The sequence below is a fragment of the Mustela lutreola genome, chromosome 14, assembly GCF_030435805.1.
Source record: "Mustela lutreola isolate mMusLut2 chromosome 14, mMusLut2.pri, whole genome shotgun sequence".
NCBI lineage: Eukaryota > Metazoa > Chordata > Mammalia > Carnivora > Mustelidae > Mustela > Mustela lutreola.
Genome location: NC_081303.1, coordinates 6096886 through 6123120, shown reverse-complemented (window position 1 = coordinate 6123120; position 26235 = coordinate 6096886). Strand labels below are relative to the sequence as shown.

Below are 26235 nucleotides of genomic sequence, written 5' to 3'. Positions count from 1 at the left end.
CAGAACAGACTGTCGCCTCAGGAGAGCGGAGTAGTTATTATAGAGTGAATGTGCAAAAAATGCTTTCTCTACCCTCCCAAGCTGAGAGGCTTGTTAATGTTCTCAAAGAGAGAAACATGAGGCAGGTCACAGAACGGGATTTATATAAAAAAACAATGGCTGGGTGGAGAGACAGGTTTACCGAAAAAAACTCAATGCAGAAGTGGACCCATGCAGTTCAAACCCATGTTGTTCAATCATAATCTAGCTAAGAAAACTTGGCAAGGATAGTGTTACAATTCACGGTTGCAGCTATTTATAAAAATAAATAAACTTTTTGTAGTGTTTACTGTGTGCAAAGGCAATGCAATACTAAGGGGGAGAAGCAGACAGAGCACCGTCACGCTACGGGAGAGTACGGGAGTAGAGATCACCAGCGTATGGTATGGAATATATAGGCCAGTGCCCCGCAGAGGACAGCTGTGTTGCTGTAAGTCTGTAACAGGGAAGAATGCCTGAGGAAGGAAGAAGAACTGAAGATTCAGAAACGTTCACGAGAAGATGGTAGTAGGAATTTGCTATGTCAAAGGATAGTTCTTTCCTTTCTGTTCTAGTGGAAGGACCAGGAGGCTCTGCGAAATGGACAGGTCAGGTGGCTGGAAGCAAGCAACTAAGCTGTAAATAATAAGTAGCCATGAACTCTACAAGCCAAGAGTGAACATGAAAATATTAAGTGTTCTCTGATGAGTCAACATTTTAATATCACCAATCAAATTAAAACCTCATATTAAAATGAGGTGAAAATGTACATGAACGATCCCACATCGTTTCTTTCCACGGCAGCTGTGTTCAGCATTTTAACTCTCATTTTCCAAGGACTTCACAGGAGATACTTTCTTCATCAGAAGAAACAGAGCTATCAAAAACTCAATAATGTTATGATTTGGCAGGCATAATCACATGTTAGATGAACAAAAAAGAAATGTAATTTCTGGTTTTTATTAAGTCTACAGAGTCAATCTGTAAGTGATTCAAGATCTAAAGCTTTTCCTTTTTAATTCTGAAATTCACCTTAAGCACATTTTTACTTGAAAATGAGCAAACTTGCAGGAATTCCATGAACCAACTCAATAAAATAATGAAATATGAGAGTATTGTTTTAAAATAGCTACGTGAAGAAAGCCAATACTCCTCTCACAGTTGTTTGAAGAAACTAATGATTAAATGTTGCTTAAAACATGAATCAGTTAAATACCTCTAGGAAGTTATGGGAACACAGATGGTTAATCCAATTCATTTTCATTAATGTAATAGGGTATACACTTTTGAGGACGCTGTATCATGTGACATGCGCTATAACCTTCTTCCAGATTAAAGTTTATGGTATGTCAACTACTACCCTAAGTAAAGATTACTAAAACTATAAAGTATGCCTGTGAAATCCAATCCTGAGAAGTGTAAAGTTAAACCTCTAATTCTTTCTACCCTACTTGCTTTTTTCCCCCCTCTCCTTTTAATTGGATTAGAACTGTTTAATTACAAAGAGGTATGGGTTTTTTTTTTTTCTCTTCCTATATTTTTTATATTTTTTCTTCATCTGAACTTCTAATAGGATTCACTTCAGGGTTTGGCTTGGTTTTAATGTTTAACAGTTAATGTTTCTTAAATATGAGATAAAGGAAAAACTGAACCATTATCTGGGGATAAACAATTCAATTGATAGTTACACGTGGTCATTTTGACAGACACATTTTTGGCTTGAAATTAATCATTCAAAACACTCAAGAAAAAAATAAGGACTCCACCCTAACTACTCTCCACCGCTTTTCCACAGCCCATCACTTTCCACCTACCTGCAAACTCACCTGGCCACGTAAGGAGGATATATTAAGAATTGGGAGCAATAGATATTTTTAACCAACTGTAAATATTATATACTGTTCATGAAGGAACTTTACTCTCTGAACTCAATGATAGTCACGAACCCCAAATAAACTATAAAGATTTTTGTTTTAAAAAAAACTCAGTAGGATGTACTGTATTTAGTAACTATGTGGTTTCACTAGGTTTTAATTCCTCCGTAAACAGGAATCGGGCCCTCAGGATTGTGGTTTTTGAAATTAGGGTGTGTTTAGATTTGGAGACTGCCCAAAATTCATTCACATCTAGAAGAGAAAGCTGACTGCCAAACATATGCAATGAGGGGAGAAAAAAAAGATTACATTCTAAATAAGGTTTGTATAACAAATACTTCCATCTGTTTCACAGAGATCAAATAGAACTACTTTAAAACAGTCCGATGACATTTAAGCATCTGGCAAAAAGAAAGCGTGTATTTATGGGAAAGGATTCAGGTTAGCTATGTTTTTTGTCCTCAAGTGTAAGTAGAGGAATGGTAAATACGATTATTCTTCATATTGAATAGTAAAATCTGAGTTTATATATTAATTTATTTTGTTATACATGAAACTTAAATGTCCCCTCAAGTATCACTAAAAAGTATTAAGGAAAAATTAAGACTCTATCCAGGTATCTTTCAAACACTGTTTCGGATCGGAGATTAATAATTACAGTTATTAACACCATAAAGTCTGAAAGATTTCCAAGGAGAACTCAAGCCACGTACAGGCATGAACATATCACTTTTTCCTTCTGGAAACACCTTCATATGAGCAAGGCTCAGGTCATATGTAGGGATGAGTTGCCAAAAAAAAAAAAAAAGCAAACCTCCCCCGAGCCTCAACCCTCCCTACCATCCATGCCAGTTATTGCCTCTCAGCCCTCAATTTAAATCGACAGAGTGATCCCAAGTAGGCAGAGAGGCAGGCAGAGAGAGAGGGGGAAGCAGGCCCCCTGCCGAGCAGAGAGCCCGATGCGGGGCTCGATCCCGGGACCCTGGGATCATGACCTGAGCTGAAGGCAGAGGCTTTAACCCACTGAGCCACCCAGGCGCCCCAGTCCTCAATTTAGCACATAAACCCATTCCGGGATAACGGATGGAGCTCTTAGAATGTCCTAACATGGTGTTAACCTCTGCCGGTAGGAAGCCCTGCAGGCGGAAGGGGGCTCCTCTTCCTGACTCGAGCACACAAGCCTTTGCCTTTCATCCTCCTGCTGCACAGGTAATCAGCGGTAGAGGTGTATGAGGACATCTGGGGGTCCTCTGCCCAAAGTGCGGCAGCAAACCAGAGCGCAGAATCTCACGCAACCAAGGGCAGGTGACCTCTTCACGCCTGATGAGGACAGCGCGCTCTGTATGCCTTTGCACCAGCCATGGCTCACCTGTGACCTGAGACCTGTTTCTTGGGCTCGAAGCACAGACACTGTATGCTCTGGTTTCTTGCCCTCTCGGCATCCTGACTCCTGCATGTCTGCTGACCTGCTGTCTCCTGCTCGCCCAGACTGGGGAGCAGCTATGATGCAGGCAGAACCGTAGGCTGCACCCATACATTCTCCAGGGGAGATCTGCACCCCGGCCTTAGGGAGAGAGCTCCCCTCTCAGGGTTTTCCTTCCTTGGGCACTCTCCCCCTATCCTTCGACACCACCTAGAGTGGTCTTGACATTCCTGGGCTCTCCTAGCACGGGTTAATCACTCACTATAATAAACCTCCATAGACACTACTCCATGGTTTCTAGTTGTTGACTGGACCCAGACTGAGGGACCATCCCACACCTACCTTCCAGCCTGAGACTGCTGGACAGGATACCCACAGACCCCCTTGGGTGAATGACTAGACAACTCAAACCGAACAGGACCGAAATGGAATTCTTATTTCCCTTTCCTCAACCAAAGCACTTCCATGAATCAGCTAATGGCAACCCTACTGTTTCTATTGCCTGGGCCAGATTTCTTGAGATCACCCTTGAGTCCTCTTTCTCATAGTCTGTATCCAAATCATCAGCAAATTCTATTGATTTATTCCTCAAAATATTTCCAGAATCTGACCACTCCTCACCAACTCCACTACTTCTACTATGGTCCAAGTCATTATCGTCTCTTACCTCCTAATAGTCTCTGACATTTCATCTTGTCTCCCCATAATCTATTCGTCAGTAGTCAAAATTTCCTACTACAATGTGAATCCTCTGATTAAAACTCTGGGTGTATTAAATTCCCATTTCGAGGTGCCTGGGTGGCTCAGTTGTTAACTCAGTTATCTGCCTTCAGCTCAGGTCATGATCCCAGGGTCCTGGGATCAAGACCCACATCAGGCTCCCTGCTTGACGGGAACCCTGCTTCTCCCTTTCCCACTTCCCCTGCTTCTCCCTCTCCCACTCCCCCTGCCTGTGTTCCCTGTCTTGCTGTCTCTCTCTCCATCAAAAAATAAAATCTTTTTTTTTTTTTAAAGATTTTATTTATTTATTTGACAGAGAGATCACAAGCAGGCAGAGAGGCAGGCAGAGAGAGAGGAAAGGAAGCAGGCTCCCCACTGAGCAGAGATCCCGATGCGGGACTCGATCCCAGGACCCTGAGATCATGACCTGAGCCAAAGGCAGAGGTTTAACCCACTGAGCCACCCAGGTGCCAAAAACAACATCTTTTTGTTTTCTTTTTTTTTTAATTCCCATTTTGCTCAGAGTAAAAGTCAAAATCTTACAAAGGCCTATAGGGCCCTAGAGGAACTGGTTCCCATAACGCATCTTTATCTCTGACTATACTTCCCTCCCGACACCATTTCATTTGGGCCCCCTGCTGTTCCTTGAATACAACACATTTCTTCACACCTTAGGCTGATTCATCACCAGGACATCCACACAGCATTCTCATCCACAATTCTTACTTAAAATATCATCTTTGGATAAAAATATTTTAAATTTTACCCACAGCCTGAGCAATCTCCATTTTCCTCAAATTTGTTTATTTTTCTCTATAGCACAAAAATAAACATTATACATGCATCTACTCTAGAAAACCCTACACTTGAGGTCTTTAAAGTAATTATACTGACTTCTTATAATGACTATTTATATCCAATTATAAAATTTTATTTTCATGCAATAATTCTTACCATAAGAACTGTTAAGTGGAAGAAACACATAAAAGGGCTACATATTCAGTTATTTTTTAATAACTAAGATAGTAACCATATTAAGTTATAACTACATAATAGATAATTCCTTGGAATTATATAATAGACATATTTCTGAAGGTGTGGGTTTACTTCAACTGCATTATAGTAACATTTCCCACACTACAAAATACTCAATTGTCCTCACCATGTTAATAATTTGATTGAAGGTATTGAAAGAAAAACAAAACAAATCTGATTGAAATTTGAGGATTCGATGAAAAGGATTCGATTAAAAATACCTCCCCATCTGAAGTTTACCATTTGATTAGGCTTATATTATGACTATACAGTTTTATTTTTAAGTTAATGATTCCCTCAACTTATTTGATTAAGCAACACATTTTCATCACGACCTAGAGAAACAATAGTATTTCACTTAATCTAGTTTAGAAAACACAATACTAGGAAACATGCACTTCCAAAAATGAATAAATTTCTTTTTTTAACAAAAACAAAATTGTACAGTAGAGAGAGTACTGAATTCATTTAAATGTTAAGTTTTGTTCAGAAAAGAAAATAATTAAGTACAACTACATATATAAAAATTACATTATAGGGGCGCCTGGGTGGCTCAGTGGGTTAAAGCCTCTGCCTTTGGTTCAGGTCATGATCTCAGGGTCCTGAGATCGAGCCCCAAATCGGGCTCTCTGCTCAGCGGAGAGCTGCTTCCTCCTCTCTCTCTGCCTGCCTCTCTGCATGCTTGTGATCTCTCTCTGTGTCAAATAAATAAATAAAATCTTTTAAAAAAAAGTACATTATGTACATTTTAAATACACAATTATTTGTGTATAAAAAAATCAGGAAAATCCGATCACCTCAAAAAAGAAAACAAAACCTGCAGATGCCAACACCAATGATTCACATGTTCAAGTTATCAGACAAGATTTTAAATCAACTGATATAACTATGTTTCATTACATTAAAAAAGTATATTAAAAATGAGTAAAAAGAGTGCTTGCTTTGGCAGCACATATACTAAAATGAGTAAAAAGATAAGGAATGTCAAAAATAATCACAAAAAAACCAGAACTTTATCTATAAAAGTAACCAAATGAAAATCCTAAAAAGGAAAATTACAATATTGAAAATAAAACTTTTCTTTGAATGGGTTGAAATAAAGATGACAGAGGAAAGAGTCAGTGAAAATATCCAAAATAATGAACAGAGAGAAGAAAATACTGGAAAATAAATGAACAGAGATGCAGGGACCACTGTGAAAATATCCAAAGCTCTAAAAGATGTGTCATTGGAAACTCAAAAGGAGAGGATTAAGAAAACAGGATCGAAAGAATATTTTAGAGTTGAATGATGGAAGGTAGAAAATTTTCCAAATGTGATGAAACACAAATATATAGAATCAAGATGTTCATCAAACTCAGTCACAATAAATAAAATAATGCCCAGATATTTTTAATGCTACCATGAGAAAGAGTGGAGGGTCAGGGGTAAACAGAATATATTTCATATGCATAAAGAAAGAAACTGTCAACTTAGAATTCTATATCCAATGAAAATGTCATTCAGAAATGAAAGTCAATAAAGATATTCTAAGATAAAAGAAAATAAGGAGTACTCACTATGGAATGATCAGTACCCAAAGAATATTAAACATACTTCCTCAGGCTGAAGGGAAATTATACTAGCGGGAAACCTGATCTTTAAGAACAAAGTAAAAGGGAGTAATGTTAGCAAGATGCTGGAATAAGAAGTTGTGGACTCTTCTTCCCCACACAGACACACAGACGCAACAACAATGACACATTTATCAATTCACTTTGTGAGAAAACCAGAAACTAGATAAGAGACTCCTGCACCCTGGGCAAGTATGAAGCAAGCCATATTGAAACTGATAGGAAAAGTTGAGACATACTCTTGTCATAATCTCCACCACTGGCACAGTGCATTACAGTTGGGAGACAACCCCATCATCTTTCTTCTCCCTGAGTTGTAAGGATTCTGGTCTGCACAGAGAGTAATCCTTTTTTTTTTTTTTTTTTTTCCTGGTTACCACTCAAGGGTCTAGTTTCTAATTCACTTGTCTCTGAGAAGTGACAAGAGTCCAGCATTCACTGTTACCTATGGGGGCTACAAAGAACACAGCAACAGTCTGAATTAGAGTACAGGCACTTGCCATAGTTCCTCCTTCTGGCCCGGGGTGTAGAGAATGGGTAGCAAACTCCAGCTCCCAGCTCTTGCTAAGAAGTAAAGGAGTTGGACGAGATATCTAGCATCCAACTCTTCTAGCTATTACCAAAAGAGATTAACTTGTAACTCACCTGTCTCTGATAGCAGCATTCACTAGTCCCACAGGGGTTCATGGAAAATAGCAGTTTGTAACGTATACAGCCTTTGCTACAGCTACCTCCCCTGGCTTAGCAAAGAACAAGCAGGCAATAAATTCCACCTCCCAGCATTCTTCTGAGGTGTGAAGAAATTAGACCAACATACCAACTTTTTCAGCAGCTCCTCAAAACATCGGTTTCCTTCTTGCCTCAGAGAACTACTGGGTCCTGGCATATTCTAGATACCTGGACGCCTCTGCAAGCAAAAACTGAGCAGTTGGGACTAGCATCAAGGTTTCAGAGGCACCCAGAATTTTTGGACAGGTGATTGGCAAGGGTCTTCTGTACAAGACCAGGCTGTTTAGTCTAATGCACAAACACCAACTCAGGGAATCAAGGAAAATGAAGAAATAGGGAAATGAGTTCCAGATAAAAGAACAAGATCAATGTCCAGAAAAATAACTCTAATGAAATGGATATAGAAAATTTACTTGATAAAAAATTCAAAATTACTATCTTAGAGATGCTCACTGAGGTCAGGAGAGCAATGTAGGAATAAAGTGAGAATATATCAACAAAGAGAAAGTATTAAAAAGGATCAAACACAAATCACAGAGCTGAAGAACACAATAACTGAACTGAAAAATTCAAAAAAGAGGTTCAATCACACTAGATCAAGCAGAAGAAAGTATCAGTAAACTCAGAAACGGCTCATTGGAATTAATCCAGTAGATAAAGAAGCAAAAAGGAAAAAAAGAATGAGGATGAGTGAAGACAATTTTCGTGACTCGCTGACACTATAAGCAGATCTATATACATATTATGGGAGTGCCAGTTAGTTAGACAAGAGAGAGAAAGAAGAAAAAAGCTTATTTAAAGAAATAATGGCTGAAAACTTCCAAAATCTTAGAAAAGATATAGCTATCCAGTTTCATGAGGCTCAAAGGAACTTCCACAAGATCAAGACAAAAGAGCTTATCCCAAGATACGTTTTAATCAAAACGTCAAAAGTCAAAGACAAGGGTAATTTCTAAAGCAGTGAGGAAAAAGGGGACTTGGCAGAAACAAGAAAATCCCCATAAGGCAATCAGCATATTTCTGAGCAGACACAATGTAAACCAAGAGGGAGTGAGGATATACACAAAGCACTGAAAGAAAAAGCTTGTCAGTCAAGAATACTATACTCAACAAAACTGCTTTCAAAAGTAAAGGAGAGATAAAGACCTTCCCAGGTAAACAAAAACTGGGGGAGTTTAGCACCAGTAAACATGTCTTACAAGAAATGCTAAGGAGAATTCTTCAACTTCAAATGAAAAGACACTAAACAATATATTACATATGAAAGTATAAAATTCACCGGTAAAATCAAACACATAGATTATCTGTATTACAGGAATGGTAGTGAAAAAAAAATCACTTTTAATCCCAGTATAAAAGTTGAGAGACAAATGTACTAAAACTATAGCCAAAAGTATAATAACTAATAAACACACAAGAGAAATATATGTAAATTGTGAAATCATTAACATAAAATGTAGGAGGCGAAGAAATAAAAGTGTAGAGTTTTTACATGTAAGTAAAATTAAATATTATCAGCATAAAATTAACTATAATAATTATATTTTGTGTAACCCCATGTAACCACAAAGAAAATGCCTACAGAAGTTACAAAAAATAAAAAGGGATCATAGCATACAAATAAGAAACAGAAAAAAAAATAACAACAAAACATAAAGGAAGACAGAAAGAGCAAAGACGGACAAAAGTTCTAAAGACCAGCAGGAAACAATTGTCAAAATGGTAACAAATACTATAATTACTTCAAATGTAAATGGATTAAAGTCACCAACAGAGGGACTAAATGGTTTAAAAAAAAAAAAAAAAAAACAAGATGCAACTCTATATTATCTACAAGAGACTCATCTTTAGATTTAGGGACACACAGGCTGAAAGTTAAATGAATGGAAAAACACATCCCATGCAAATAGTAACCAGCAAAGTAGGTTATACCCACATCAGAAAAAAATAGACTTTAAGTCAAAAACTATTATAAGAAGGGTGCCTGGGTGGTTCAGTGAGTTAAGGCCTCTGCCTTCGGCTCAGGTCATGATCCCAGGATCCTGGGATCAAGCTCTGCAAGAGGCTCTCTCCTCGGCAGGGAGCCTGCTTCCCTTCCTCTCTCCCTGCCTGCCTCCCTGCCTACTTGTGATCTCTGTCTGTCAAATAAATAAATAAAATCTTTAAAAAATATATTATAAAAGACAGACAAGGTCATTATATAAGGATAACAGGGCAAATTAGGAAGATATAACATTATAAATATATACACATCCAATATCTGACCACCTAAATATATAAAGCAAACATTGACAGATCTGAAGAGAGAAATAAACAGCAATAGAATTTATAGATGGGAACTTTAACATTTCCCACTTTCAATAGTGAATAGATAAGCAGTCAGAAAATGAACAAAGAAACACTGGACATGATTAAGGCCAAGTGGACCAAACAAACACAGAGAGAACTTTTAACCCATCAACAATGGAATACACATGCATCTCAAGCACACACAGAACATTCTCCAGGACAGATCATATGTTAGAGTTCATAAAACAAGTTTTAGAAATTTAGGAAGATTGATGCAATACCAGTATCTTTTCTGATCACAATGGAATGAAAGTAGAACTCAGTAGCAGAAAGAAAACCACAAAAGTCACAAGTAGGTGTAAATTAAACAAGACTCATTTGAACAACCAATGGTTCAAATAAGAAACCAAAAGGAAAATTATAAAATATCTTGAGACAAATAAAAATGAAAACACAACATATCAAAACTTATGGAATGCAACAGAAGCAGTATTGAGGTGGAAATTTATACAATAAACACCTATATTAAAAAAGAAGAAATAACATATTGAGGAATATCCATACTCTTTTCCAGAGTGGATATACCTGCTTGTTAAGTGAAATAAGTCAAGCCGAGAAAGGCAATTTTCGTATGGTTTCACTCACATGTGGAATATAAGGAACAGCGCGGAGGACCACAGGTGAAGGGAGGGAAAACTGAATGGGAAGAAATCAGAGAGGGAGACAGACCATGACAGACTCTGGACTCCAGGAGACAAACTAGGGTTACAGAGGGTAGAGGGTGGGGAGACGTGTTAACCAGCTGTTGGGTATTAAGGAGGGCACGTGTTGTGATGAGCACTGAGTGTTATCTGCAACTAATGTATCGTTGAACACTACATCAAAAACTAGTGAAGTGCTATATGTTAGCTAACTGGACATAATAATAATAATAAAAAAAAGAATGCCTCAAAAAGGAGGAAAAAAATTTTCAAACTCTTAAAAAGAAAAGAAGAAATAAACCACCTAACTTTATACCTCAAGGAACAAATTACAAAAGCACAAACTACATCCAGAGATAGAAGAAAAAGAGAAATAATAAAGATTAGAGCAGAAATAAAATAGAGAATACAGAAACAATAGGAAAAAATCAGGGAAACTAAGAGACTTTTTAAAAGATAACCAAATTAAAAAAAAAAAAAAAAGCTAACCAAATTAACAAACCTTTAGCTAGAATAACCAAGAAAAAGAGACCAGACTCAAATATATACAACCAGAAATTAAAAAGAAGACACCACAACTGATGCCACAAAAATAAAAATGATCATGAGACAAACTATAAAAAATTGTAAGCCAATAAAATAGATAACCTAGGAAAAAACAAATTAGTTCCTAGGAATATACAACCTACTAAGACTGAATCAAAAAGAAAAAGAAAGCCTGAACAGACCTGTACGAACTAAGGAGAATGAATCAGTAATCAAAAATCTCCTGACAAATAAAAGCCCAGGACTAGGGGCACCTGGGTGGCTCAGTGGGTCAGGCCTCTGCCTTTGGCTAGGGTCATGATCTCAGGGTCCTGGGATTGAGTCCCGCATGAGGCTCTCTGCTCAGCGGGAGGCCTGCTTCCCCCTCCCCTCCGCCTACCGGTGATCTCTCTCTCTCGCTGCTGCACAGCGAAGGAAACAGTCAACAAAACAAAGAGGCCACCCACAGAATGGGAAAAGATATTCACAAATGACACTATAGACAAAGGGCTGATATCCAAGATCTATAAAGAACTCCTCAAACTCAACACACATAAAACAGATAAAATCACAAATGACTAACAGACACATGAAAAAGTGTTCACTATCATTAGCCATCAGGGAGATTCAAATCAAAACCACACTGAGATACCAACCTTACAGCGGTTAGAATGGCCAAAATTAACAAGACAGAAAACAAGTGTTGGAGAGGATGGGAAGAAAGGGGAACCCTCTTACACTGTTTGTGGGAATGCGAGTTGGTGCAGCCACTTTAGAGAACAGTGTGGAGATTCCTCAAGAAATTAAAAGTAGAGCTTCCCTATGACCCTGCCATTGCACTACTGGGTATTTACCCCAAAGATACAGATGTAGTGAAAAGAAGGGCCATCTGTACCCCAATGTTCCTAGCAGCAATGGCCATGGGCCAAACTGTGGAAAGAACCAAGATGCCCTTCAGCAGACAAATAGATAAGGAAGACATGGTCCATATACACTATGGAGTATGATGCCTCCATCAGAAAGGACGAATACCCACCTTTTGTAGCAACATGGACGGGACTGGAAGAGATTATGCTGAGTGAAATAAGTCAAGCAGAGAGAGTCAGTTATCATAACATATGGTTTCACTTACTTGTGGAGCATAAGTTATAACACGGAGGACATTGGGAGATGGAAAAAAGTGAGATGGGAGAAATCAGAGGGGGAGACAAACCACGAGAGACTGTGGACTCTGAGAAACAAACTGAGGGTTTTGGAGGGGTGGGGTGGGGGGGTAGGATGAGCCTGGTGCTGGGTATTATGGAGGGCATGTATTGCATGGACCACTGGGTGTGGTGCATAAAAAATGAATTTTGGAAGACTGAAAAAAAAATTAAATTAAAAAAAAATTGACTGGGGCATCCGGGTGGCTCAGTCAGTTAAGTGTATGACTCTTAATTTTGGCTCAGGTTATGCTCTCGGCTTAAGATTCTCTCTCGCCGTCTCCCCCTGCTTGTGCTTACTCCCTCACTCTCTAGAGTGCACAAGAAAAAAAAAGCCTAAAGACTTGAATACACATTTTTCCCAATTAGACATACAAATAGCCAAGAGGTATATGAAAGATGTACAATATCACCGGTCATCAAGAAAATGCAAATCAAAACCACAATGAGGTATTATCTCACACCTGTTAGGATGGCTATTACCAAAACAAAACAAAAACAAAACAAACAAAAAACAAAACACAAGGACAAATGTGTTGAGGAGGGTGTAGAGAAACTGGGACTATTGTACGCTGTCAGCTGGAATTCAAAATTGTATGGCTGCTATGGAAAGCAGTATGGTAGTCCCTCAGAAACTTAAAAAGAGAGCTACCATATAATCCAGGAATCGAAAAGAATTGAAATTAGGTTCTCAGAAGGGATGGTGCACTCCTGTGTTCATGGTAGTACTATTCACAATAGCCAAGATATGAAAAGGACTCAAACATCCACTGACGGAAGAACAGATTTTTTTTAAAAAATATGATATGTAAATACATAAATATAAATATATATATGCATGAGTGTGAGTATATTATATATACATACACACACAGTGGAAAATATTTAGCCTTTAACAATGAAGGAAATCACACAATACGTGACAACACGGATGGACCTTGATGGTATTACACTAAGTTAAATAAGGCTGACATTGAAGATCAAATACTGTAGGACACCAATTGCATGAGGTATCAAAGAAGAAAATAATAGAACGGTGGTTGCCAGGGGCTGAGGACAGTGGACAATGGGGAGCTCCCAATCAACATACATAAAATTTCATTTATGCAAAACAAAAAAAAATTCTAGAAATGTGCTGTGCAACATTATTTCCATAGATAACAATCATATATCGTACACCTAACAATCTGTTAAAAGGTTAGGATTCATGTTAAATGTTCTTCCCCCCAAGAAGAACAAAAGAACAAAGGGAGAGTTTCAGAAATGTAGAAAATGGGAGTAAATATGAAAGATTACATTTAAGTCCCTTAAATGTACATTACCATTTAAAGCAAAAATTACACCAGTGTCTCATGGAGTTGTACATACCTCGTAAGTGTTATTCACATGACAATAAAGGAGAGACAATAAAAAGCCCTACATGATATCATCGAGGTTTCTACATTTTGTAATATTACTCCAGGTAAGCAAGGTGTCAAAGTTTAGAGATGTATTTTGTAATTCCCAGAGCAAGAAGTTAAAAATAAACACACACACACACACACACACACACACACACACACCAGAGGACAACAGCTGAGGGACAAACAAAAAATTATAGACTTAAATCCAACTCTAACTATTATTATATTAAATGTTAACAATTTAAATGTTCCAAGAAGGAAAAGACTATATCAGAGTGGATAAAAAAAACAAGACCAAAATATGTACTACCTACAAGACATTCTAATATAAGTAATTCCAATATAAAGACACAGGTAAGTTGGAAGTACACAAAACAAGAAAACCCAGGTAAGCAGTAAGTATCAGAATGGCAGAATGGCCATCTAAGTATCACTTAAAATAAACTTCAAGACTTGGTATTAGCAGAGGGAAGAATTTTGTACTGATTAATACAGAAAGATACATCTAAATGTGTACGGGTCTAATTAGAAAGTGTCCAAATATAGGATGCAAAAATTGACAGAATTAAAGGGAAAAATTTTGAATTCCACAATTCTCTTAAAAGGTCCTAAAACCCCTGGCTGAACCTAGCCACTGCCTCCTGCCACAACTCTTCTCCAACCCATTCCTTCCAGATCTATTTACGCACACATGTTTTCTTCTTGCCAGTGAGCTAACTCCTCTTTTCTGCTTCCAAATCTTTGCATACCCTGTTCTCTCTGCTTCGAACAATTCCAATTCCTTCTTGGGTGACTCCCACTGTCACTCCAAATGTCCCTTCCTCAGAGATGCTTTCCCTGTTGATGACATGTTTTCAGAGCCCATCTGTGGTTGCACATTTTTATCTTTCCTTCTCTCTCTCTTTTTTAAATTTGAGGGACATCTGGGGTGTCTGGGTGGCTCAGTCATTAAGCATCTGCCTTTGGCTCAGGTCATGATCCCAGAGTCCTGGGTTCAAGTCCCACATCGGGCTCCCTGCTTGGGCAGAAGTCTGCTTTCCCTCTCCCACTCCTCCTGCTAGTGTTCCTGCTTTGTCTTTCTCTCTGTCAAATAAATTTAAAAAATCTTAAATAGATAGGTAGATGATTGATAGATAGATTTGAGGGACATCGGAGCTGCCGTGAAAAAAGAGCTAGGGACAGAAACAAGTACAGAATGAGAACAGCTCACACGATAGAACAGAAGACACAAAGGTATTCCTAGAATTTTTTTTTATTTTTTTATTTTTTAAAGATTTTATTTATTCATTTGACAGAGAGAGAGATCACAAGTAGACAGAGTGCCAGGCAGAGAGAGAGGGGGAAGCAGGCTCCCTGCTGAGCAGAGAGCCCGATATGGGCCCAAGACCCTGAGATCACAACCTGAGCCGAAGGCAGAGGCTTTAACCCACTAAGCCACCCAGGTGCTCCTAGAATTTTTTTAGATAGAGAAGGTGGTAGTGATACAGGAAGAAAAGTTGGCTCATATTAGTCAGACGACTTAATCTCCATGTGTCAGTGAGTTAGGAAGCTGGTAGTGAGCAAGGGAAGGGAGCTGGGGTGATAAATAGCCTGAATATTTTACTGTGCTGAGCTTCTGCTACAAAGAGTCCGTCCATCCGTCCATCCATCCATTCATTCCACAGCATGAAATACCATCAAGAACATATAAAACTTCTATTAAAGCTACATGGGGGGGCGCCTGGGTGGCTCAGTGGGTTAAGCCTCTGCCTTCGGCTCAGGTCATGATCTCAGGGGCCTGGGATCGAGTCCTGCATTGGGCTCTCCGCTCAGCAGGGAGCCTGCTTCTCCTCATCTCTCTCTCTGTCTCTCTGCCTATTTGTGATCTCTCTCTCTGTCAAATAAATAAATAAAATCTTTAAAAAAAAATTAAAAAAATAAAGCTACATGGGTTGCTGGGCTGCCCCTTTCTGTAGATGAAAATAGGTAGAAACCCAGTCCTTTAGGGATCAGTACACTCACTAGTTTCATGTATTAGAATTACAATTTCTGGTGTGCCCTTGTGTGATTTGGAGTAGGAGAGGAGGGACAGAGTATTAAAAGCATGTTTATATCATGTCATGCTCAATGAGTCTGGCACATTTGAATCTAGCTATGATACTGTTGAAAAGTTTGGGAAGAATCTGTAGGAAGTAGGAAGGACTTCCACCAAGGTATACCAGAGACCGGCATTCACACAGCACACTGCCTTGTTTGTATCAGTCACGTGGAAACATACAGACGATCAGCAACTGAAAACCATACAAAAAATTATCTGCACTGTGCACTAAAAAATAAACTGTAACTGCTTCTATGGTTTTGGGTTCGCCTTAAGTTCACTCAAGTACGTATTGTTCAATATCAACTGAGAAGAGAAAGCCCAAGCTTCTTGTCAACCCACTGGACAGATACTCAAAAGATTCAAAATAACCTAAGAAAAGGCAAGATTTCTCCAGCAACAAGGGGCTCTTGAGGTAGTAATCTCCAAAATTACATCAACGCAAAGGAAACAAAAATGCTCAGTTTGCCCTATGACCGAACATTACTATTTTAATTCAAAACCATTATTTGAAAAATCACACATAATCTAATGAAATATTTCTGGACTGGTAATGGTTAACTATTTATACAATAATTCTGAATCTTTGAAGAAATATTTCTGAAATCACCACATTTACATTGATCTTTTCAAAAAATACATCAAATATGGTGATATAAACAATTTTCACTCCCTCAATTATAAAATCACAACAAGAACAAAAACAGCTTACTCTTTAATTAGTAATTATTATGAATATTATATACAAACCAGTATGCTAAACATGGAATATAAAATTCCTACTAATGAGTTTATTGTTCAGTTGAAAGATAAGACGTATGCATACATAATCTTATATAAAGCACAGAAGAGGCAAGTGTCCAAGGAAAGGACACCAGGAAGCATGACAAGATTTCAAAGATGTCCTAAATATAAAGGACATCATTGCAACAACTGGCAACACTTGACTGCGATCTGAGGATTAGATGATATTAATATTATCAAAGCCAATTCCCTAATGTTGATGGTTACATTGTGGTTAAAGGTATGCTTCTTTGTAGGTAATATGCACCAAAGTGTTCAGGGATAATGGGGCCTAATACTGGTAATGTATTTGCAAAGGATGAAAAAAAAAAAATTCTTTGTACCACACTTGCAACTTGCAACTTTATTGCATCTTTGAGATTGTCTCAAAAGCCAAAATGAATTTTAAGATGGTGATTGTGAGTAAAGTAGTATCATTCTGAGTTTTACAACTAAAAAGTAATCTCCATTAATTCTTGTTTGCTTGTAGACACACAAGTATTTATTCTGCTTTACTTGGCAGAACCCTGAGACCCTTGAGGAAAATGTTCGGTTTTACTGTAATTTACATGGCACACAACTTTTGTCGCCCTTTTGTAACGTGCTAAATGTAAAGAATATGGTTGACACTTTGAAAACGGTAATGAGGGTTTAAAATGTTCATATTTTGAGAACTGTGGGTCATTAAGAAAACCACAAATTTAACCAGTTCCATAATTCTCATTCAACTTTCACAAGTATGATGATAAGAAATTAGACAGAGGGGTGCCTGGGTGGCTCAGTGGGTTAAGCCTCTGCCTTCGGATCAGGTCATGATCTCGGGGTCCTGGGATCAAGTCCCGCATCAGGCTCTCTGCTCAGAAGGGAGCCTGCTTCCTCCTCTCTCTCTGCCTACTTGTGATCTCTTTCTCTGTCAAATAAATAAATAAAATCTTAAAAAAAAAAGAGAGAGAGAAATTAGACACAAATTCTGGGTAGCTATCTAGTTTATTCAGAGCTAGAAATTTGTATTTCATGAAATTAATTTGTTCTAAAAGGATAAAAACTGCCAAATAAAAGACTCTAAATGACCCCAAATTAAACTTTCCTCATAAATACACTTGTCCCCCATTTCTGTATTTTTTCTGTATATATCTCTGCACATGGATATACCAGATTAAGATATTCATGTCTTCATATAATATACAAAACACATGTATATACACACATATAAACTGTGTATATACATAAGCACTTGTATATATGTACATGTAAGAAAAAGAGTCACCCATATACCAACCCCAGACATCATTATGATGTGTTGAAGAACTTACTTTCCCCGGTATTCCCTCATTTCTTCCACAGGGCTCTCCTGGTTGGGGGAGGGTTGGTTCAAAGATTCAAGAGAAATGAAAACTCTCTGTACCTCTAAATGGATATATTTTAAACACCCACTTCACTGGGACACTACTAAACTAATATATTAAATACATATTTATTTTTTCCAGTTTTCCATCATGTACTGACAACTACGTAATCAACCATCAAACCTCTGTCTCCATCAATGAGTCCGTCTAACTGAACCCCCATGTTCACCATGCTGACCAGGTACGAACTTTACACGTGACCAACAGATTCTATGTGAGGCACCACAAGAAAGATCTTCTCCTACAAAGGTCTAAACTTCATAGGGGAGACCCCATATACATGTGTTTTAAAAGTACCAAGTTCAAGAGTGAGAAGTATACAAGAATACATTGTTGCCAAGGGAGTAGTCAGGGAAGAAAGTCTGTATCCTATTGACTATGTGTTTTCCAGAACCAGAAAGTTCCTTGACTTGGGGCTGAAAAGTCAAGGATCAAGGCCATGCCCCTTAAACAAAGGGAGGCTTAAATACCAGGTACGGCAGAGACAAGAGTAGAAACAAAATGGAAAAAAGAGAGAGAGAGAGAGCACGAGAGTTCAAAGACACCAGCTACAAAACAGGGCCACAGTGAGACTTTCTCCTAAATATAATCAGAAGCACTATAAAGGCCCTGATAAGGTAATCACGTTCTCACCATGTGAATTAGTGCTATTCAGTTTAGAGAAACAGAGCCAGAGTGAATTAAACCCCAGCCATACCACATTTGCTGTGTGATTTTTGAACGAGTCCCCTGACCTTACTATGACTCAATTCCTCATATGTAAAATGGAGATAATAACTGAACCTATCTAGAGTTTTCGGGGAGATTAACTGAGTTAGTTAATCAGAGTTAAACTGATAACTCTGATCACACTGTTAGTTAAACAGTGCTCAGCTCAAATTAACCTCTACCTAAGTATTGACTATTATACATCAAAAGAGGGATTGTAAATAACCTCACACACAGCGTGCTCTAAACCACCTTCTTTGAAGTTATGAGACCACACATTTGTCCAGTAGGTTTCCTAGAAAGTATTTTACCTAACTTATACTTAAGTAAATTCAGTGTACCTAAATCAATTCTTCTTAAAGGACATTAAGGCAATGAGTCTAGATGTACATACTGGCAAGTATTGCATATGTATTATATACTAACACATAAATTTCCTTCTATTACTCACATTCTCATAGAGAGCTTGAAGGGTCTCCAGATCAACCACAGAATTGTCCAAGTTCACAACAGCTGTGGAAAAAAAAAAATACAAAAGAAAATAGATAAAATTGGCATTTAAGCCAGCTATAAAAAGGTGTCTGACCATCTTGAACAACAGTGATCATCTCCAGAATAGTGTTCTACCTTCAACACACTCACTGAACTCTACTACCAAGACTGTGTCCGAGGAATTTCAGTAGGGGTAAAGTGTAAAGCTTTCATCTGTCCCTCAAACACAAAATCCCATGCATATGACCCAGTCAAAGGTCAAAGATAAACTCTGAGTCTATCTATCTTTCAAGGTCCAACTGCATGAATTTGAAAAATTTGCTAAACACTAGAAAAAGGGGCTAATCACTCCCATTACTGCTATATCCCATTTTGTGAGATAAATACTTATACCTGCCAATTCTTAGACTTAGGACAAAGGTTACATTTAATCTCTAAACGAAGGACTTAATATAAAAATGAAAGATGCATTTTCTGTTATAATTCTTTACATGGTTATGATCAAAGGACAATGCATTGACAATGGTATTGAGAGTAACACAGAGGCACCCTTAAAATTCACTTTTTAAGTATAGGCTTCACGCCCAGCGTGGAACTCAACGTGAAGCTCAAACTCACGACTGTGAAATATGCCCAGATCAAGTCGGATGCTCAACTGAGCCTCGCAGGCGCCCCAAATCCATTCCTCTCATACAAACTGCCCATGCTTATATATGGAAAAAATGGGATGAATATTCAAAAACGGGGTACATGTTCTTAAATGCACTTTAAGCCTGAGAAGCATGTTGGATTTTGAAGTATGTTTTATAACTCAGTTTGGGCACAAATTAATCAAAAACATTCTGCATTACCTACATATATATTAGCTGGAAATGATGTGAGTTTGCCCTGTTCCGATTTGTGCCAACTAGCCAATTAAACTCCTCTAGGATCAAAGATTTCTGGGAGAAAAATCACAAAGTAGATAATCACAAATTGGTTAGGTTTATTTTGATAATTGAGGCATTTCACACTGTCTTTTCTCTCAAAGCCTTAAGTACATGAGACATAGTCTAGTTGACTCTGGCAAAATACCAAGAAGGAATTAAATAGGACAAGTGGGAAATTGAAGCATATGACGGATGAGATATCTAACCAACATAATGTAGCATTTCGGTTTGGAGCTGGGAACAGAGCCCAGATTCACCAACAAATATCACAGTAAGTAGAATATGATACTTCCACCCTAATACTACTTTCCCCATTTCCAACAAGTTACATCTTAAATATCAATCTAAGAATTTGATGAAGATTTTCATTCAAATGTTTTCACTCCTTGACCACATAAGGCAAACATACCACAATCTGTTTAATGACTCCAAGCGGAAAACCAACCCAACTAACTTCTGACTATATTTCAGAAATTAATTAAAAGGGATTAATAAATGGATTTTCACTGGAGGTAAAATGCATATCATGTAGCAAAATGCATAAAACCCAAATAAAGACAGCAAATTCATGTGTGGAATTACCCCTTTGGATTTGTACATTGTCTAGGCCTTAAAGAAAATCTTGCAGTGAGCCCAAAGATCTCTGTCTTTGGAATTCATTAGATAATAATCCAGTATTTCTACATTCCTCCAGCAATACAGCAAAAGATTGATGAGAAAAGAAAGAAAGAAATGCAAGTCGTCAACTTAGTGTAAGATTTCATTCTCGGAACAAGGTAAAGACACAAAAAAATCATTTATCCTCAAATCAAAACTCTTTATAAAAGATACAATTGTCCTCTGATGTTATCCACCGTTTTAAAAACACGTTATTCCTATAAGTGCTCCCCACCTGCAACTTTGTGCGTATACTGTGGTTTCTCATCTGTTTATCTCACACACTGTCAGAAACTAAAGAACATCTTAATAAATGCCACATGGTCCTAATCGCAGGTATATGGTCCTAAGCAAGACCTCAAAAGTTCCTAATCCATGAAACCTCACTTTTTAGTCATCCACACGGAAATCTCCTTGGAAAGAAATAGTGTTACTATTTTTCCACACAATTTTCTCCCACTTGGCTTTACACTTGAGAGACGCTAACACGATTTGATGGGAACCGCAGTTTCGAGAGAACAATATAGTCACGCTTGAGTAGCTGGAAATTAGAAAAGACTAGATACTGGCGGGTGAATGGATGGAATGAGAGGCGTTCTCGACGGGAAATCAAGGCCAAAGAAGTCTTCTGGGAACGGTCAAAGTTACTGAGGTGCTGTATGCACTCAATTTGAAAAGCACGTTTTAGCATTTCAAAGATCGAGACTTAGACTAAAATTCCTATCTTACTAAATATTTAGTGGTGTCTTCTAGTGCTCCCTCCCTTAAAATCTATATATTTCAACTGATAAAATTCTAAAATCAAGGAAATAAAACGATGCATTCACTCAGATACGCAATAATATGTCAAGTGCCTTGTCATTCAGGGACTCTGCGAGCTTACCACCCGGTTAACCGTTACTCAGAAAACACTGACTTGAAACGGGAACTAATTAGATGTGGTTGTTCCTAATAACTCAGCCTTGAAAGCCTGCGGACGACTGAATGTACAGAGACCGCTCCAATCCGATGTCTAGGTATGGCCATGCTAAGGAATTCACAGAAATAGAAATAGAAATACACATACATTTTTTAAAGGTGGCAAAAGATTCAAGGAAAAAGCACCTCACAAATTCCTGGAGTCCATGTGCCAAGTTTCAACCTTCTTTGAAAGAAAAATGTTTTGTTTTTTACGATTTTATTTATTTATTTGGCAGAGAGAGACACAGTGAGAAAGGGAACACAAGCAGGGGGAGTGGGAGAGGGAGAAGCAGGCTCCCCACTGAGCGGGGAGCCTGATAGGGGGCTCAATCCCAGGACCCTGGGATCATGACCTGACCCAAAGGCAAATGCTTAACAACTGAGCCACCCAGGTGCCCCAAAGGAAAATACCTTTTTTAGAGATTATTTCAAGGTGATAATTTCTCTTTTCCCCCAAAAGGCAATACTATTTTTTATTTTTATTTTTTTATTAATAATTTTTTATTTGTTTGTAAACATATAATGTATTATTAGCCCCAGGGGTACAGGTCTGTGAATCACCAGGTTTACACACTTCACAGCACTCACCATAGCACATACCCGCCCCAATGTCCATAACCCAATACCCCCTCTCCCGACCCGCCCCCCCAAGCAACCCTCAGTTTGTTTTGTGAGATTAATAAAAGTCTCTTATGGTTTGTCTCCCTCCCGATCCCATCTTGTTTCATTTATTCTTTTCCCCACCCCCCACATTGCATCTCCACTTCCTCATATCAGGGAGATCATATGATAGTTGTCTTTCTCCAATTGACTTATTTCGCTAAGCATGATACCCTCTAGTTCCATCTATGTCATTGCAAATGGCAAGATTTCATTTCTTTTGATGGCTGCGTAGTATTCCATTGTTTATATCTACCACATCTTCTTTATCCATTCATCTGTTGATGGACATCTAAGTTCTTTCCATAGTTTGGCTATTGTGGGCATAAGGCAATACTATTTTTATGGGATGGTTTACTGATGGAGAAGGAACACAGAACATGGAATCAAACTTAACTGGGTTTCCATTTTTCTTCGCAGCCGCATCACTTCAAGTAAGTTACTTGACAAGTTCTAGTTTCTTTAGGGGGACGAGGTGAGGGGAAAAGGAAATCAAAGAAAATACTGTCAAGATTTGGGGTTTCGTAGGGACCAAAGGCAGGAGCAAGTAAAAGGATCTAGCATGTGGTTGGTTAATGATATTTCCCTCTTCAAGTTTTCACAACAGTTCAACCCTTCTGGCTCTAAGATGCTTTATTATCTAACTCGAGGTTAAAGTTTCTTTCTTTCTTTTCTTTTTTTTTGGGGTCCAATTTGTGTTTTGTGCCCTCATAAACCAAACAGAAAAATTCCACCTGTATCTACGAAGGGGTGTGCTCTCACCTAAACGATGAACTACCACAACTGAATGGCAACCTGGCTTACGACTACAGGGTATCGTTGATCATACTCTTGTCTCCTTTACTTGGCGTTTAAACCGTTAGGCATAAGACGCAGATTTCAGAACACAAATAAACCCCAAATTTGGGAGGATACTCAGTGATAAAACTTTCAGATTACTTTTTTCTCTAACATTCAACTGGGTGCTAATGGGATTATACTTCAGATAAGAGACCAACTACTTCACACTCATTTCTTCCTCTCTGCTGTAAGAATTTTGGGAGCGGCCATCATCGCCTGGGACTCCTCACACTTCCTACCCAGACATTCCCCTACAGGTCTACCAAGCAGTTTTCATGGTTTCCCCATAAGATATACATGAATTTGTTACTTTGAATTTAGCCAAGAAACACCTGTTCTATTTTTATGTAGAAGAGTGTAAGGACTAAGAAGATGTTGAGTGGAAATTCTCTTTTGCATGTTAAGAGATCATTAATTTATTTGTAAAGTACACAGACTTTTCAGGATTAGAACATATGGAGGTTTTTACCACTCTCTTTAAACAACCTATAAAGGACCGTGTGTTAATAATCACTCCAGACCAAAATGGATAGCATTTTTGTTTTATTTTTAAGCTTAAACTTTTATAAAATGCCAAGGATGTGATAATTAAGTAAAAGAACATGATACCCTTTCTGGTTTTTCTACCAACAGGCTGTGTACGGTTGATCTAAGCTTCTCTGAGACTTTTATCAAGTGGGATGATGACTTTTGTCTGTAGCATATGTTCATCATGTGGAGAAAATAAGCAACTTTAGAGTAAGAAGGATAATTCAAGAAGCCTTGGAATAATTCATGTAATTAATTTCAAAACATGTATTATCTGTGAACACACTGGTTAGAAACTGGAGACAGGGCTGGCAATGTGTTAGATTAAAATTAGGTTCAGGATTAAACATTTGCTTTCAATAATCAGAAGTTAAGAGCATAAATAGTTCTTTAATTCATGAACTCCGCTGGCACACACTTGCTGATTCCCAGCACATTTCTCGTTAAACCACAATGTTAGAGTGAAGAGTGAAAGTCTATTTTAGAACGCAAATGATCAATGTAACCTAAGCTACGGAAAATGTATCAAAATGAACTCTGCTAACAGAAAAAAAAAAAAAAAAAGGATCTCCTTTTGATTTTAAGATATTGCATTACGTAAAGAGAATTCTAGATCTGAGATGGGAAATGATTGTATGCGCCACACATGACATTGTACACACCAGTACACAAACAGGTGAGAGTTACAGGCCTGTATCACATTCCCTGCACACTCACTCTTTGCTGTTAACACTGCCCTCTTCGACACCAGCAATGTGGGACATGGTGCTGATTCTAATTCACCACGACTTTAAATCACACACAGACTAGAGTGCAACCCGTCTGTCTGAATTCCTGCGGAACAAGAATCCAGTCCTTGCCCTTCTGATCAAAAAAAGGGCATGAAAGGGAAAGGACCATATTTTAAGAGGTTGAGTTAGAGGAAACTCAGGCAAAACAAACGTTCGCAAAATACTGTTAGCCAAATTCAGAAATGTTTCGTATATTTTGAGTAGCCAGAGGACACAGTTCGCGTTACAGGTGTCATTCAGTAGGATATAATTACTCTTACAGGATGCACTGTTTTAAGCCACAGAACACTGTTAGTGCTTCACTTACTCCACTCTTGTTTTGTTTTGTTGAAGCTGTTCTCTAGGAGGAGACAGCCCTGAGGCAGCTTTTGATGGCTCCTTCCCTCCATCAGCCCTGAACACTTACTTCAGTCACCGTGGTTTCTTGCCTTAATCCCTCCTTCTCACATGACCTGCTGAAGTGAGGGTACAGACCCCCCAAAAGTAGAAAACCTCATGGTGTTTATTACCAAGAATATTAGTTATCCATTTCTGCATGGCAAATTACACTAAAGCTTAGGGCTTAAAATAAATTATCATATTATCAACAAACATTATCTGCGGGTCCGAAATCCAGGTGCGGCTTAGCTCAGTGCCTTTCCCCCAAGGTCTCTCTTAAGACTTTAATCATGGAGTTGGCCAAGGCTGAGACCTTCTACTATGAAGGCTCTGCCAGGGGATCCATTCCCAACCTCACGTGGTTGCTGGCAGGACCGGGTTCCTCAGACTGAAGCCTTCAGCTCCTCACTGGCTGTTGGCTGAACCTGAGCCTCAGTTTCTTGAAAGAAATGTCTCTCCACAGGGAAGCTTACGGTGGACAGCAGGCTTCCTTCAGAGGAGCCCCACCGGGCATGCAAGATAAGGCCCCCTTCTCTTCCTGACCTAATCTTAGCAGTGACATCCCATCATCTCCAAGAATTCATCTTGAGTCTCCAAGTCCAGTCCACACACCAGAGCATTCACACCAGATCCGTGGAGGCCATCTGAGAGGCTGCCACCACACCAGTGGCTAAGTCTGGCTCTTTGTTGCTCAGTCTTAACTTGTGGCTCTCTATTATCCTCTACCATGTACTAATTTTATCCAAGTGTCTGTTTTTCTCTCAGGTTCTGAAGGCACAGAAGAAATGGTGTGGCGTCATGATTTGCCAGAAAGGAGCAGCGCACGCTTCAGGAGAGGTGACCCCAGGCACAGCCTATCAATCCGCATCGGCAAAGGCTCCGAGGCTCTGTGCGACTGCATTCATCTGAGGCACAATCTTCAGACATACGGAGACATGACAGAACACTGTACAACTACATGTGCAAGCCTAATTCATGGTTGTGTCCTTCACCATATATCGAAGAACCCAGTAGACAAGAGGCTTAGGACAAAAATCTTTGTTGAATGTCAACAGGTTGAAACAGTAATTCCCAAAAATTAACTGTACCTTTAACTTGACTGGACAAGCTAAATATTCCTTGAGCTCAGCCTGATCGCCCGTTCATAAGGAAACAGCTTCATGCTGGATGACCTTATAGTGCAGAAACATAAAACGCAAAGACAGCACCATGCAATGTCCTATCATCATTGGACACACAGCGCTGGGAAGCAGTGGGACACGTGGGGCTCTGGGTCAAGCTGGCTCCGTCTGGGTAACACAGAGCGTCTCCATTTGTTTAGAATCTGCGAAATGGGCCTAATAAAAGCACCTATAGGATACTTGCAGGGGGTTATTTAAGGCAAACACCTAGAAGCAGAGCCATAGTGCGTATGCATGAGGTAAACACTCAGAAAACACTGGTGGTGTTTATTGTTATGACAGCCCCCTTACATTCCTATACGAAAAATGCTTG

General features: G+C 38.7%; 1 protein-coding gene across 3 annotated transcripts in view; it reads right to left on the bottom strand.

Moving 5' to 3' along the window:
• Nucleotides 1-26235, bottom strand: part of FMN2 (formin 2) — a 379061-nt gene that overhangs the window by 157363 nt on the left and 195463 nt on the right. For all 3 annotated transcript variants that reach the window (XM_059145886.1, XM_059145884.1, XM_059145885.1), the window contains one exon: nt 18958-19019. In XM_059145886.1, the coding sequence (XP_059001869.1) occupies nt 18958-19019 (62 nt within the window). The remainder of the gene's footprint in view (nt 1-18957; nt 19020-26235) is intronic.